The sequence below is a fragment of the Poromitra crassiceps genome, assembly GCF_964638095.1.
Source record: "Poromitra crassiceps genome assembly, chromosome: 1".
NCBI lineage: Eukaryota > Metazoa > Chordata > Actinopteri > Beryciformes > Melamphaidae > Poromitra > Poromitra crassiceps.
In genome coordinates, this window is record NC_139623.1 from 12,968,930 (window position 1) to 12,986,432 (window position 17,503).

General features: G+C 43.7%; 1 protein-coding gene across 1 annotated transcript in view; it reads left to right on the top strand.

The window, feature by feature from the left end:
- LOC310772879 (ATP-dependent translocase ABCB1-like) overlaps positions 1–6,278 on the top strand; it is a gene marked incomplete at both ends in the record, with an annotated part of 37,901 nt that extends 31,623 nt beyond the window's left edge. The window contains 2 exons of the mRNA XM_083632821.1: positions 803–949; positions 6,072–6,278. Coding sequence (XP_083488947.1) covers positions 803–949; positions 6,072–6,278 — 354 coding nt within the window. The remainder of the gene's footprint in view (positions 1–802; positions 950–6,071) is intronic.
- Between the last annotated feature and the right edge of the window lie 11,225 nt (positions 6,279–17,503).

A 17,503-nucleotide genomic window follows, 5' to 3' on the forward strand; every position in this document is an offset into this window, starting at 1 on the left:
CACATGTCCGTCCATACCATCAAGGAAGGGGGTGGGGCTAGGTAAAAGGGGCCATAGCTAAGGATAGGAAGGTCATAGAGAGTCAGGGTCCGAGGCGTCGGTAGGGGGCGTGGCTATGGGGCGTGTATGGTGCGAGGGGGTGTGGTGAGGGAAAGGGGGCCATAGCTAGGGATAGGAAGGTCATAGAGAGTTCAAGGGATAGGTAGAGGGAGTGGCTAGGGGGATGTATGTGGTGGGAGAGGGTGGGGGTCAAGGAATGGAGCGGGGCTAGGGAAAAGGGGCCGTAGCTAGGGATAGGAAGGTTGTAGAGAATTGGGGTTCGAGGGGTGGGTAGGCGGAGTGGTTAGGGGGGTGGGGGTAGTGGGAGGGGTGTGGTGAGGGAAGGGGGTGAGGCTAGGGGAAAGGGGGCATAGCTAGGGATAGGACGGTCGTAGACAGTCAGGCTTCGAGGGGTGGGTAGGGGGAGTGGTCAGGTGGATGTTGGTGGTGGGAGGGGCGTGGTGAGGGAAGGGGGTGTGGCTAGGGATAGGAGGGTCGTAGAAAGTCTGGGCTTATCTTTACAACATTTCAAAGCCTACTACAGTCTCTTAGTCACAGATTTAGTGATAGAACAGCTCCAAGACATGAGCTACTAATGCAACTCATTGAAGTGTTTTTGCCTGAGTTGAGAAGATTGTTAATGAATTAACTCCTCCTCTTAGTATTAAGGATAGTGTCTGTCATTGTTTTGTGCAATATTACATCAGTACTATGTACCTCTGTCTCTGTCTCTCTCCCTCCATCGGTGTGTTTGTGTGAGTAGAAGTATAACACTCAGGCGGGTGATAAAGGTACCCAGCTGTCCGGGGGTCAGAAGCAGCGTATAGCCATCGCCCGCGCCATCCTCCGCAACCCCAAAGTGCTGCTGCTGGACGAGGCCACGTCTGCACTCGACACTGAGAGTGAGAAGGTGAGAACGTTTCCCATGTCTTCCTCTCTCACCATTCAGGCTCATTAGGGACTGTCCGATATTTACGTCGGGTCAGATAAAATATGATATATCATTAAAAAAATCAACTGGCCTCCCTGACATTGATATTATTTTCTCTCTGCCCTCCCCCTGCACCTGTAAAAAAGTGATCTGATCGCCCCCCCCCCCCCCCCCCCCCCCACCCCACCCACAAGTTCAGCCTCTTATAATTGTATACACAACTTTGTTTTGTTTTATGTCTAAAAGGCAGGAAGTAAAACAAGTGCAAGCAAGACATTGATTAGGGCCCCGGCACTGGAACACCTAAATGGGTTGGAAGTTGGAAACCCTCATTAGTGTTCTGCTTGCACCTGTTTTACTTCCTGCCTTTTAGACACAAAATGGGTGAATTGAGTGGGAAGTGAAATAGGCTAATAGGGATTCACATGCAGGGAGATCCATAAGCAAACATGTTCTCCCCCACAAATGATGCAGGAACCTCTTGGACCAGGATCAGTATCAAGATGGGTGGGGGGTGGGGGGGAAGGGGGGAGGGGGAGGGGGGATATCCTACTCAAGTGCCAAACTTATACTTAAATCAAGCCTTTGCCAATTTTCAACCCGCTTTGTATCATTCTAATCTCGGTACATTTAATATAAAGCAGACGGACCAGTGCTTACCTTCGGTATATGTTTTCTGCATCAAGTAATCCAAAATTTGACTGCCTACAAACTCCGCTCCCGCCAGCTGGTATGGGTTATAAACGCTCATTAAGGCTCTCGATGCGATTCTCTGTGGATGTCCGCATACCTTAAAAATAAAAATAAACAATAACAGTCGCCCTCGAAGCCGCCTGGAGCAACATCTGCACTTCCCTGTCCATGATGATGTGTAATGTGTCATTCTGGACATGGAAGTGCTGGAATAAAGTGCAGAGCTCTCGGTGCAGGAAAACATGAAGACAAGGTAAAGGCTGCCCATCTGCATCATTACTGACATTGTAATGATACAAAGTGGGTTGAATATTGGCAAAGCCTCCTTTAAGTTGAGAAAAAGACTGTATATAAATCTATTTTTAAAATGTACAGAGTAAAGGTTACTGAATTACTTTTTACAGAAGAGAACGAGAGAATGTGATATTTTCCATACAATTGTAAAAGGCGGAGAGGACAGAGCTCAAGGTAGCTTCTATTAATTGGGGGGGGAGTAAAACTGTATTTTCTTCTCTGCAGTGCTGACTGACCACTAATTTATGACTGGCCAGCTTCTGATGCAATCCTTATGGAGAGCAAATTTGTACAGTAGTTCTCATAGTAGGGTCTGGCCCTTGAAGGGGTTCCAGTGGTGAAACCAGCAAAGGCAAATAATTTATTTTCACAATAATTCCATCCATAAGGAACGCAATAACAGAATGTATGACTATTTTGGTCATGGGTTTCATACACCTTCTGTAATAAAACATCTAAAAGGAAAAATCTTACCAGATACCTTGTTTGTGTGAGTACAATGAGAGTTAAACAAACCGGAGCCAATTTCCTTGTTTTTTTTTACCTTCAATTATAGCACCCCCATCAGGCCAATCATTGTAATGTCACCAGAGCACACTGCCAAAATGCATCATCCGTCCATCCAGTTTTGTCAAAATCAGACTCCTGGATACTTGGAGAGTACATAAAATTAGCAATCCATTCAAAGCACCTTGAAATATATGGTCAACTGTGACCAGTGGTTCCCAAACGTATTTTTTTCTGTAGACCAAGGCCAGATCTACCATATGGGCAACCTGGGCAGGTGCCATGGGGCCCTCAGTGTGAAGGGGCCCTAATTTTTTTCTTCTTCTTATTCATTATTATTATTATTATTATTATTTTTGGTCGGGCTCATGTCGGGCTCCACAGAACTATGACACAAATCTAAGACCAATCAGGACAAAATAAAAATAGTTTCCAAGAACAAATTAAGTCGGGAAGTGGGGGTGCTTCTGGTGCTGCAGCACCCTCTGCTGTTTTATATTGGAATTTTATACAACAGTTCCGCCCGGGCAATTTGATTGGACAAGAGGGATCCTACCAGTGCCAATATTTCATGATAATGCACTGGCGCTTCACTGTGTGTAGATCACTCCGCTTCACAGCTGCCCTAATCAACAAAATGCTTCACAGCTGTAGACAGTAGTAAAGTAGACAGCCTGCAGTTAATTAGGCTGATTAGGCTACATTTTTGGCAAAGCAGAAAGCTGAAGGAACTATTTTTGTTGGCGGAGGAATAAATAGAGAAATCATATATTTTCTCAGCTTTTTGTCATTTTTTTAATCAGCTTTGTTTAATAGAACTGTTGTATAAAAGCAATATCACACTCGAGGTCGTGCTGTTGTTGTCTAATATCGGCACTGCTGTGATTATCTTCGGCACTCGGCCTGCGGCCTCGTGCCTACGACAGAATCACAGCAGTGCCGATATTAGCCAACAACCGCACTCCCTCTTGTGTGATATTGCTTAACTTATTGAGTGCCAGCCACTTTTGGAAAACGGATGCTCCCAGTGCCAGCCCTTTCAGAGCGTTTTCAGTGATTTCTCGAGGCCCACAGAATATTGTGTGATATTACTATGTAAACACCGAACATGCACAAAGAACGAGGAGACTCTATTGTATCATCATCAGCAAAAAAAAGTTTATTGATACCATTTTCCGTTCTTTAGTTATCAGCCGGAGAAGATAGGTTGTTTTCACCAAAAACAGACGTTTCAAATTAGAAGCTGAGATAATCAGCCTTTTGTGAAATGAAGCATTTCAAGCACATTCACTGACTCTGAAGCTAATATTTTCTGATGTAGTGACGTGGTGTAGTTGTGTGGTGCCCTGCGTGCCCCACCCACCTCTCCCCCCCTCAGCTGCAAACTCCTCCCCACACTAACACACAGCCTAACACGCACCCAGCGTCTATTTTCGGAGCGCTCCGTTTTTGTGCGCCAGCTCCCAGCGCGACACCGAAAAGCCAAACCGGACTGCTGAGAATGGTTTGGCCCTTCAGCGTCGGGTGCTGCTTTTCTGGCGGCTAATCGTGTGGAGAAACTATGCAGCAGAGACAGAGGGGCTCAGTTGTGGGAGCGGATTGACTGCTGTTCGCAGCTAACGTTAGCTCCAGCCAGAGCAATCTATACGGCTCTGGCTCCAGCATCGGTTTCCGTTTCATCACGGGCCTTCTTCTGCTGTTTTTCCTCACCTTTCTCTAATCTGGAGAGCACTGTCGCCACCTAATGGGTCCGTAAAATAGGTTATACACCTTCAATAGCTACAATATTTTTACAAGAGATGCATGAGGCTTTGATCCACGTCCCACCGTCAAAAAACGCATTTGACGCCGATCGACGTCATTGCCACTCAATGAGTTAAGTAATGTCAACTAAAAAAATATATATATATATGATGTGTATGTTTTATACTGCGATATTTAGGGTTTAGTTGAAGACTATGAGCAAAGCAAAGAGGGTGGAGATGTTATTTTTGATGTTTGGTTTAAGATAATAAAATAAAATATAATACTAAATAATTTCAGTGTTTCTGCCTGTTGTCTGTTGTAGTGTAAAACGACCTAACGAGAGAGCAGGTGGTGACATGAAAGTGAGTGAGAAACTGAATCTCAGAAACTGAATAATGACATCATAACAGTATAATCCTAATGTTAAGATATTCCTCTAAATATGGCAAAAAAACATCCAAATGTCCAAAAAAACTTCAATTTCCCCCCCGATGGCGCCCTTGCTTAACCTTGCTTGCAAGATGGATAACCTCGCGAGATCAAAAGAGATTCTCTCGACGTAATCCATCTTGTCATGCACAGGCAGTTAAGATGATTGGCTTAGAAACCCGAACCATGGCCGGCTCGACGAATCAGCGGCAGCCTTAGGCGGGCTTTCTGTGTGACGCACATGGTCTTTGTAGTTCTTTTCACTCGTCAACATGGCTGCCGCCGCGGAAGTGACAAGCAGTCTGAATGAAATTGAATGTAACGTTCCCAATTCTATGTATTAAATTCTAAAAAACGACCCTTAACATTTGGGAAGGCTAAGCCACACAATTAGTAAGTTATAATCGAACGTCATGCTTCGAAGGCGACTTTACGACGATGAGGACGGTGAGGACTCAATCACTCGTACAGGCACAGGCACCTTCCTCCGGTCGCAAACGTGACGTCAGAGGCATGGCGATCTGATTGGTTGAAGTTAACACGCACCAGCGGTGATAGACAGATGGGGCATCCAATCACCTGCCAAGTAGCTTGGAAAAAGTGCCCGCCTCCGTCAGCGGGTTGGATTACTGCATTGTCAGATGGACTGGTTTTGTGAAATGTAATGTGAAGCTAACCCGTCCATCTGGCGGCGTCAGGTTAGCCCTTGCTGACACCGCCGGAAAGAAACCAGTCCCTTCCTTTCATCACCCCCTACTTAAAAACAGTTCCAGTGTCCCTGGTGGTGACTGGTCAGCCATTACTTTTTCCAGACATTTTGTAAAATGCTTATTAAAAAAATAGATTTGCTTGGTCAAACAAAGCGATTAAGTTATATTTAGAATCAGCATTTTACTTGGACAAAAATAATAATAATAAATAAATAAATAAATAAATAAATATATTTAAAAATGACAAACCATCACGACCCAATTCATAACAGGCCTTATCTATAAATCCTGACCATTTTTACTGCCATTTCCACATCGCCTTATATTATTTTGAATAGGTAAACCAGTCATTTCAAAGCGATACATTTGGTAGCCGAAATCATGATTTAGTTTTATAGTTGTTATTGAAAACATAGGCGTACATGTCAAATACTTTATAAACTAGAAAACACACGGATCAGGGACCAATGTGACTATGGACATTGAGAAGACACAAAAATCCCCTTAAGCCATCTATACCTGTGCTCTATCTCTGAACATGTGACTGTAGGCCTACTACTGTGATTGTACTTGAGAAAAGGAGATAAAAAGAAGTAAAAAAAAAAAGACTCATAAAAGCAGATGGTCTGAATGTTACATGGATCACTACAGAAACTGGCTCTGAAAAGAGAACTGCTGACAAAAGCGGCAACACATTTGATGTACTGACTCCCCCCCTCCAGGTGGTGCAGGAGGCTCTGGACCAGGCCAGGCAGGGCAGGACGTGTATCGTGGTGGCCCACCGTCTGTCCACCATCCAGAACGCAGACCGCATCGCTGTCTTCCAGGGAGGCAAGGTGGTGGAGCAGGGGACACACCAACAGCTGCTGGCCAAGAAGGGAGTCTACCACACACTGGTCACCACACAGATGGGCCACGGGAGGGAATAGAGCAGGCAGCGGAAGGAAAGAGAGATGTATTGATAAATCTACACTCGTTTTGGTGTTTGAACTTATTTGTCCTTGATTGATCAACCCCCTGCTCTACAGTCATACAGTCACTCTTCTATTTGTAGCTCCAGTGGAGCAGCTGCCCTGCTCAGGGACAGCCAGTGTTTCCTAGCATGTTTGGACATTTGAACCAGTGAGCTTTTAGCCTAGTGAGCTAGAACTCCCGTCCTGCTGTAACTCTGTCAGAGTCAAGTTAAGACCAGGCAAGTGACTTTTCAGTGAAAAGTTTGCTTCACAAACCTCTGCTGCTGCCTGCTGCCTGTGCCTTTCTACCTGCCTATATTTCCATATGCACCTTGTTTGAAAATATCCTTGTTTTGACTGTAGCTTGTAACTTGTTGGGACTTTATATGGTCAGTAGTCTTTCTTCCTGGGTGGAGCTGCTCTGGTGCCACCTTCCTGAAGTGCCGAATACTTGACAAATGACAAATGTACGCATGCACCTTCACATACAATGTTAACAATACACTGGATTTAAGGTCCATCATACAACAATGTCTCTGACAATGGGATCTCACCACCATGGAGCAAATTGTGTTCTATATTTTTGGACCAATGTTTAGATAATTATTTTGTTGTTGATTATTATTTGATGTGTTAGGATATTATGAGATTTAGCTTTCCACAGCCCATGAGTTCATGATAATGGAGTGCAAGTGCCTGGACATTTTATGTTACACACACACAATTTAAAATTTAAATAAAACTTGGGGTGTGCAGATGTGAATTTTTGTATCATAGAAGCACTTCTTAAAATGACTAAGAATCATATTTTGTTTCTACAAATGCACTGAATTACTAACCTTTGTTTGAGAATATGCACTATTAAAGTTTTGTATTTAATTATACAAATTTATTTATTGCCTCATTTTTAAATCAACTGACTCAGTTTACTTGAGTGCTTATCAATTAGGGATCTCTTATCAATCAATTAGATTAATTAATAAGTATTTTTTTTTTATATCAATTATAAGGTATTCCATGTTAAAAAAGGAGTAGGAAGTGAATATGGCACTAAAACATAGTGGAATCACTTTACTAGCCTGGGTAAACCCAGCGTCCACGTGACCTCTATCAGTCATGAAGAACTTATTCTACAGGCATCGCCTGTGACGTCACGTTGAAGGCTGGGTTTACCCAGGCTAACTAGAGATAGCAGATAAGCTGTCTGTAAAATGGTACTTATGATTATGGTGTCTGCCCATGTGTGATATGCAACCATAGTTAATAACTTATACCAATAATTATGTGTATGCAATTATAGCTTATTGATTATGAAATACTTACATTTTATATAACAAATATACTCTGGCATAAATTGGGTTGTAAACAATACCCGATTTTTGCCAGAGCTTCAAGACAATTTGCATGCGGTCATAAATTTAAATCAGCAGAATTGTGTGTCAAGATATCCCCAAATCACCACTAAAACATGATGAACCATATCAACACCCAGGCACATGCAGGGAGGGCAGACAGATGAGTTTCATTCCCAATATTTTTTTGTGATCAAATGTTTTTTATTTTTCACTTTCAGTTTCAGTTCACAGATCATACATGACAAAAAACAAAAAAACAGACAAGAACAAAGCAATGATAAATGAATAGACAGACAAATTGTCAGGTAAAGCCATAAACTGGCAGCAAGCGACGCACCGAAATGCATCCATACCTCCTAACCTAGATAGACTATAGTCCATAGGAATCCCAGCACAGAGAAATCAATAGACCCCCTCAATATCTCCTCAGAATCTCAGTGCTAATTCCGCCGCAGCAGCAATAGGGTGTGGATCACTGGGCTCATAAGGATTATATAAATTCTTTAGATAGCAACCACTGACATCTCAGACTGCCAAATTCAGAGCACCACCTGTAAAAGAAAACAAAAGAAGAAGAAAACAAAACAGACATGACGACAAATTAAAATGAAATGAAATGAAAGGAAATCAAATAAAATCAAATGTATGGCTCCGGTGATGGGCTGTCCAGAGTGGGTCCATCTTTTGACGGTCGGATTGCCATCCACCCACAGCTGAGCCACCCCGGTTTCAGAGGTCCAGGTGGCACACATGGAGTGCCAGGCATTTCGTTCCAAGAACACTGCCAAGAAGCCTGCGTAGCTGCTCCGAGCCCAAACATTAATCTCATCTTTTGAGTTGACTTTGTAAATCAAAAAGTCATTGCTTTTGGTCGGAGTAGCCAAAGAGAAGAGCGGATAGTCTCTGCTGAGATCTGTGAAGAATCTGAACAGATTGACCAATGGTGAGAGATTCATGGAAGCATTTAATCCAAAACATATGAATAGTGACCTTTGTGCAATTCTTAACCGGGAATACCACGTTTACCTGACGCAGGCAGTCACAGAGCTGAAGGTGTTCTTATCTGTCAGTAGACTGACATGAGCTGTGTTGGTCGCTCTAGGAAAGACAAACACTTTGCCTGAGAGATCTGCACAGGGGAGAAAAGCAAACTCAACAACAGCAAACTGACAGGAGAGAGAGAGAGCAAGAAATAGTGTATAACTACACATAGGCCTACACTGTCTCAAACAGTATATTCTGTTTGAATGAAACAGAAAAGCCAGTGCACCAAATCACTCACAAATATTAGTGTCAATATATGGGTAAACAACAGACTTATTGATTGAACAACAATGGTTGACAAACCTTGAGGTGTTGCATAACATGTTGCAAACATCACCATCAGAAGTAAGAACTTCTCCATCTGAGATTTAAAAAAAGTTTAAGTCACAATTTGCTTTGCAGACATTGTACAAAATTGTAGATAAATATCAAAAATAATGAATAACAAAAATCAACTGCATTCTCACTCCCAACTTGTCAAAAACTAAAGTTCGGTCAGGAATCCCTCTCGTTACTTTTTCACGCCTGGGGGAACCCCTTTTTCTTGTTATTTTTCAGCGAGGTTGGGGTTATGCAATGTCCCCCCTGGTGGTTGATTAGGGTTAGGCACTGGTAGCCACTTGGTTGGGGTTATGGTTGGATATGGGTCGAGGTGAGGGAAGGAAGCTCTATGGCCACGGCTGAACGCCAGATGAAAGGGATGGACTATCTGCAGCAAGGGGAGGACTATACCGGGCCGGGGCTTCACAAGGGTGGCCTTTCCAACGCCGGGGTCCGAAACGTCAATACTGGGAGTTAAATCTATTATGTGGTGTGCGGACTCTACTTTTTTAATCATAGTCTTCCCCTCCGCCTTCGCTTCTCCGAATTCAACGCCTCATTTCCAAGAATTCAAGGTCACATGACACCGTGCCCGACCCCTTGCACACATCGTTGGACACGACAAGTGTTCTGAAGATTCCTTTTAGTTTTTCCACTTCCTCTCCTTACCCAGTTCACTTCCTTTACCTCACTTCTTTCCCTAGCTTTACTCCTCACTAATTAGTTATTTTGTTCACCTGTTGGTTCCCTCACTGATTGTCCCCATTCATTTCACCTGAGTTCCCTCCCTCCTATTTAAGTCTGCACTCCTCAGTTTCCTTAATTCCTTCCACAACAATGCATGGGGCGGCATGAGGCACTGACCACACTGCTTAAAGGGCAGCTCCTGTGTTTTTCCTCCTGTGCTTTTCTCCCTGATTTCCCAACTATTGTTTGCTGGACCAAATAAATGTTTCACATGGACCAAGCTGTTTCTGGACAATTATTATCATATTTCTGCATCCTGACCAATGCCCCATGGTGACAGTCAAACTGAATCCTGAGAACCAAACCCTCCATTACATGGTCCTTCGAGCCGGATAGAAAGACTGTTGCCATGGCCTCGCCCTCACTACCCCAGGAAAGAACACAGGAGCTGCAAGAAGAAGAAGAAAAGGAATGGCTCCTGAGGGAGATGTGGGAGATGTTGGAGACCATGGACAACATCCAGCATCTCATGGAGCTGAGATGTCTTCGGCGATCTGCATCTCTCCTTGATGCTGCAGTTCCAGCAGCTGGTCTGCCCAGGCCCATGCTTCCCTTGGCGCTCCAGGTGCCTCCGCTCCAGGTGCATCCCGCACCGCCTCCGCTCCAGGTGCCTCCACTCCAGGTGCATCCCACACCGCCTCCGCTCCAGGTGCCTCTGCTCCAGGTGCCTCCCGCACCGCCTCCGCTCCAGGTGCCTCTCGCACCAGTCCAGGGGCCTCCAGTCCAGGTGCTCCAGGTGCCTCTGCTCCAGGTGCCTCCGCTCCAGGTGCCTCCCGCACTGCCTCCGCTCCAGGTGCCTCCAGCGCCTCCGCTCCAGGTGCCTCCAGCGCCTCCACTCCAGGTGCCTCCTGCGCCTCCGCTACAGGTGCCTCCTGCACCTCCAGTGCCTTCCGCACCTCAAATACCTCCAGTCTCAGTCCCTCCTGCACTTCCACCTGCTCCCATGGCACCCAGCCCTCGGCGCCAACCTCCCGTCGCGCCCAGGATTGGCCGCCGACCTCCTGTGCTGCGTCTTCGCCGACCTCCTGTGCTGCATCAACGCAGACTTCCTGTGCTGCATCAATGCCAACCTCCTGTACTGCATCGCCGCCAGCCTCCTGTGCATCAACGCAGACCTCCTGCGTTTCCTCACTGCCGACCTCCAGTGGTGCCCATCCCTCATCTTAGCTGTCAGCACCCAGGCAGGCCCCCTGAACGGTCCCGCCTAAAGGCCTAAACAGACTCGTCCGTCAGAGCCTCACCCCGCCCTCCCCGTATGACGGCGGGTGGAGCGCCGTCATACGAGGAGGGGGCGCCGTCGGCTGACGGGGGCTGCTCGAAAATGTGACTCAGCGGCGACGATACGTGCGTGACGTCAGCAGTCCTTACCGTCCTCATCGTCGTAAAGTCGTCTTCGAAGCATGACGTTAGATTATAACGAAGTAGTTGTGTGGCTTAGCCTTCCCAAATGTTGAGGGTCATTTTTTAGAATTTAATACATAGAATTGGGAACATTCAATTTCATTCAGACTGCCTTGCACTCAATCGCCGCCATTTTCCAGGAGGGGGGGTGTAGTGACGTCCTAGCGTGTAGACGGCGAGACGGCTCCAATTCGAGGCGGACGGACGAGTCTGTTTAGGCCTTTAGGTTCAAGCACCCAGGCAGGCCCCCTGAATGGCGCCAGTGTCCGGGCCGGCCTCCTGGAAGAACCTGACTGAATTCTCCTTATTTTTTGCATTTCTCATTAGAAATCCAGGGGCGGCTGTTCTGAAGATTCCTTTTAGTTTTTCCACTTCCTCTCCTAACCCAGTTCACTTCCTTTACCTCACTTCTTTCCCTAGCTTTACTCCTCACTAATAAGTTATTTTGTTCACCTGTTGGTTCCCTCCCTGATTGTCCCCATTCATTTCACCTGAGTTCCCTCCCTCCTATTTAAGTCTGCACTCTTCAGTTTCCTTAATTGCTTCCACACCAATGCATGGGGCGGCACATTGCACAGACAGCACTGGTAAGAAACTTATGATTTACTCCATTAGTTTTAGATCCTTATTCTTTACATGTTCTATATCCTTATTTCATTATTTGTATCTTTAGTTGATGGATAACTTTTAACTCTTGAGTTTACATGGGCTAAATTTACTTTATCTTTTCCTAGTCCTATGTTGTTTGTGTCTTCCAGCTTAAAGGGCAGCTCCTGTGTTTTTTCTCCTGTGATTTCCTCATTGCCAAAATATTGTGCTGGACAAATAAATACTTTCAACTGGACCCAAACCTGTTTGAACACTTATCTATCTGCATCCTGACCGATGCCCCATGGTGACAAGTCAAACTGAATCCTGAGAACCAAACCCTCCATTACAACAAGGTTCCTGACCGAATTTTTCGTTTTCGTTTTGGGGAGTGAGAATGTGTTGCAAACGGTGTTGGGCAAGTTACTGAAAATTGGTAATTAGTTACAGTTACTAGTTCTCTCAAAATGTAATTTAATTACCTTAGTTATAGTTACTTCAAAGTAATTAGTTACTAGGGAAAGTAACTTTTGCATTACTTTTAAAAGTCTGTTTCGATTGGCTTATAGCCTATCAAGGTAATTAGCCTCTGGGGCGTATAGCCTATCATGGTCATTAGCCTCTGGGGCTTATAGCCTATCAAGGTCATTAGCCTCTGGGGCTTATAGCCTATCAAGGTCATTAGCCTCTGGGTTGTATTATAGCCTAGTCAATGTCATTAACCTCTGGGGCTTATAGCCTATCAAGGTCATTAACCTCTGGGGCTTATAGCCTATCAAGGTCATTAGCCTCTGGGGCTCTGGCTGCAGCTGCAGCTCTCTCCCCGGATTTGGTCTGAGGATCAGAAACCGGATAATCCTGAAGTGAAGGATTCAGGAAGTTGTCCGTTATTTTCATGTCCTAAAGTAACTAGCCCAGTTACTATTGTAACTGAGTTACTACATTTTAAAAGTAATTAGTTACATTACTAGTTACTACAAGAAAGTTACAGTAACTAGTTACTCCCAACACTGGTTGCAAAAATAGGCATCATACTTTTCATTTGTATAGCTCAAAGACACAGTATAGGGAGACTGCCAACCAAAAACAACAGCGTTGGGAACAAGATGAAATCTACATTGAAAACAGTAACAGAGCTCCAGTAGAGCAGCTCAGGTAGAGCTCTGTAGACTAAAATTAAAACAACCTTGAAAAATCACACTATACATCCACTATACAACCAATTAATAGGGAATTCCATTCCTGGAGGTGTGGGACAAATCTTACCTTGTGTCTTGGTTGTTGTATCAGCTTTCTGTGAATGACCTGGACTGCCCAAAACAGGATGTTGGACCTCCTTTTATTTGCGGGACAAATATAGACTATTTGCTCTCTTCTTCCATCATCAGACTCTGGACTATGAATTCTTTATTTATTTTGTTTTGATGCAGATAGAACATTCCAATGAAACATCTCAGAATCACATTGTCACCATTAGCACAATCTGGGAACCCAGAGTCTATCAGTCGTCAGACTGATAGACTCTGGGTGCCCAGATTGCATTAGTAAGACTCATAAATGTACAGTCACACTTGAGTTTATAAAAAAATATATATATAGAAATAGGGGTTTGTTATTTTCCACAAATTGTGATTTAAAGCCTATTGCCTTACATATTAATTAATTAATTAATTTGTTAATCTTACATTCTGCATCATTTACTGGCATTATGTTGGTTGGGACCTCATACTTCTAAAATACAATGATTTTCCAAAGCTCTTCCTTAACAAAAGGAATAACTCCCCACTAACAATGAGCATTAGACAAGTCCTCGTGCTAAAGAGCCTTACCATACATCTTAACATTTATAATCCATTTCATAGCCTACATATTTCAACAAATAACATTACCCAGGAGACTGCAGAAAGCGAGAAGTATTGCTTCCTCATTCCCACAACAGCTGTCCTGGTCATGTGAGTGAAAAAATATTGCTTATTGATTGGTTGTTGATCATTATTGACTCTGTTCAATAATGATCTATGGATCTCTTTTCTTAAGACGTCTCTCAAGTGGACTATTTGGCTCTTCCCCATCTGGAGAGCACAGCCAGGGAGAGATAACATTGTATTTTGTCTTATGAAAAGATCAAGGTTGTATTGTGTCTTTTGAGAACATCAGATTGGACTTCTGTGGAAACTTACTGGCCACCAAGGTGGGGGGCTGGTGCTCAGGGCCGGCTCTAGTCATATTGGTGCCCTAGGCGAGACTTGATTTCTGATTCAATTTTGGTGATCAAAGGTCAAAGGCCAAGGTCACTGTGACCTCTCGAACGCCATTTTCAAGCTTGTTAATGCGATATCTCAGGAATGCCTTGACGGAATTTCATCAAATTTGCCTCAAACATCGACTTGGACTCAAGCATGAACTGATTAGATTTTGGTGTTCAAAGGTCAAAGTCATTGTGACCTCACGAATGCCATTCCCAAGTTCGTTAAAGCGATATCTCAAGAACGGCTTAATGGAATTTCTTCTGATTTGGCTCAAACATCGACTTCCACTCAAGGATAAACTCATTAGACTTTGATGGTTAAAGGTCAAAGTTCAAGGTCACTGTGACCTCACCAGTGTTGGGCAAGTTACTTTCAAAATGTAATATACTACATATTACTAGTTACTTTAATTTGAAAGTAATACATTACTTTACAATATTACTGTCTGTGGAGAGTAACTTGTTACTTATTACACTACTTTCGCATTACTTTTACCAAAATAACAGCAGTAGCAGAATGACATCGCCGCCCCGGAACCATCCTGAAAGATCATTTCAACCGTCTTGAAGTCAGTGTAAACCGCCCAAGATTCAAAATGTTATCCTTTTCCTTTGTTATTGTCATCTATAGTGGTTATTTGCATAAAAACACAGTTTGATTAAGAAATGATTGTGTCTTTATTTAAATACCGTATGTGCTTTGATGGGGGAAAAAGTAACTCAATTTGTAACTTGTGTTACTTGACAAAGTAACTGGTATAATATTACTGAAATCCTATTTGTAATAAGTTATATTACTGAGTTACTGCTCAAAGTAATATATTACATGTAATATGTTACTTTTGTAATGAGTTGCCCCCAACAGACCTCACACACCCAATTTCCAAGCTCTGTAACGTAACATCTCAGGAGCGCCTTGACGGAATTTCTTCCAATTTGTCTCAAATGGCGATTTGGACTCCAGAATGAACTAATGGCAGAGGCATACATCCACTGTGCGGTCGTTCTAGTTCTTCTTGGGATCATCAAAATCTTTATTTTAGATGCCAAAAATCCAACTAGAAAAATAAAATAAAGGGGGTGCGCGTGCGCTCACTTTTTGCCGCAACTAGGCTTCCGATATAATTAGTTTGCCCCATTCGACCCTGTGACTTCAAAGTCACAGGTGCTCTTTTGCTGACAAAAATGTGTTATTGTACGGTAAGTCGCTTTGGATAAAAGCGCCTGCCAAATGACATAATGTAATGTATGTAATGTTCAAAGTGGAAAAATAAGGTGAGTTTAATGCCCGACACAGATTACCTAACGAAAATCGCATGGTCCGTGTGAGGGCTCTTACTATACAGTGAAGTCCTGAGATGAACATAGAAAGAGCCTGAGGGTTACACACATAGGAATCTCAGGTAATAAAAAGCAGACAAGGCAGCAAAGGAGGCGGTCAAGAGAGAACAGGTGGATGTCAAACTTTCAAAATCAGAGGGGAAAAGCATAGTGTGGAGGGAAATAGTGGCAACAGCAGTGGGATAGTGCTACAAAATGGAGACATTTGCGTAAAATACAAAATAAAGTGGGATTAGTTGGGAATAGAACGAAGAGTCATATGTAGAATGAGAATTGGTCACAGCAATTTGAATGGAACACTTAGTATAATAGGGAAGCATCCAACAATGATGACTGGACTGCAGAGACTGGAACAAATAGAGGCCAGTGTGAAGGATATAATGGGATGTGTGGGAGCAGTGGAGGGAAAGAAACTATTTGTCAGGTGTGTGTGTGTGTGTGTGTGTGTGTGTGTGTGTGTGTGTGTGTGTGTGTGTGTGTGTGTGTGACATATTGGATGCCAACCGCCGTAAAACAAAACAGAAGAAGAAGAAGATGACGTAGGTAAGGTTGTCTGGACAGGAGTGGGGAGCAAGTAGAACATCACTACAAAATATACTGGGCACTCATGAGATCTGTCTTTGATTATGGGTGTGTAGCTTACATGTCAGCAGCAGAGTCAAACCTCAAGAAATTAGAATCATTACAAGCTCAGGCGTTGAGAATCTGCAGTGGATCTTTTAAAACATCTCCAGTGGCAGCAATGCAGGTGGAGATGGGAGACATGCCTCTGAGGATTAGGAGGGTGAAGTTAATGCTGGCATACTGGGTTAATCTCCAGGGTCATAGTGACACACATCCTGCCAAGAGCATTTTGAAGGACTGTTGGGAACACAATGAGTCAAATATCACAAGTTTTGGATGGGTTGGTAATGGAGAGGCAGAACATATAGGATTGGGTAAATTACAATACAGCCCCACAGTTGCAATATCTTCTATTCCTCCCTGGTTATTCCCCTTGCCGAAGGTAGACCTCAACATTCAGAAGGAATTAAAGGACAAGGCAAAGCGAATTCCAAAGTGGTTTGTAGTCCAGAGCTATTTTGAACAGCATTATTCAGACTCAGTGTTTGTATTTACAGACGGCTCCAAAGATCCAGAAACCGGGTGTGCAGGGGCAGCAGTATATATTCCAGAGGGTGAAATTTGTATTAAGAAAAGGGTGTCAGACCATCTTTCAGTATACACAACAGAGCTATTGGCAATTATATTGGCATTAAGGTGGGTGGAGCAGAGAGAAAGAAACAACACAGTTATTGCATCTGACAGTTTTTCATCACTACAAGTATACAATCCGGCAGATCAGCGTTCAGAACAGATATCGTCAATGAAATATTCAATATAATGTACAGGTTGGAGATGAAGGGCATAGCGACACGTTACCTTTGGGTTCCTGCTGGTGTGGAGGGGAATGAGTGAGTGGGTTGGAAACGAAGGGAAGAAAGCATTATCACCCGTTTAAGAATAGGTCACACTCAGCTCTCAATCATACATTACATAAAATAGGCAAGCACCCTGATGGGAAATGTATACACTGTAGCCAACCAGAAACTGTTGAACATATACTTTTACACTGTAGGAAATATGATACAGAAAGGAATTCTATGTTTCAGGCATTGAGAATGGCAAAACATCAAGATTTTTTCATTGCCAGGTTTATTAGGGAAAACAGCAGGTAGCATATATATGCATATTATTAAGTTTCTTAAAGAAATTGGGGTAGACACAAGAATTTAAGAGTAGTTGTTTTGTTTTGTTTTGTTTTGAATCCCCTGCTGTTCCACAAATCAGTCCAGTTGGTGGCGGTAATGCACCTTTAAGTTGGTTGCCAACCGCCATAAAACACTAAAGGCAGGAGTCTGGTGGTGTAGCAGGTCGAGCGACCAGTCAGTGTGGACTTGCGATCGAGGGATGACGCGCAAGGGACGGCGTCGGAGCACGATGGCGGAAATGGCGTTTGAGAGTGATTTGGAGGGAGAATCAAACAATGAAGAAGATCCGAGGTGTCTGGAAAACAAGAGAAAGAGTGTGTCGAGTGTCTCGAGCGGGTCTGCTCAGAATATTAAGAAAGTGAAAAAAGATGGGTTGGGGCCTTGGGTGGTTGGAATGAAAGCGTG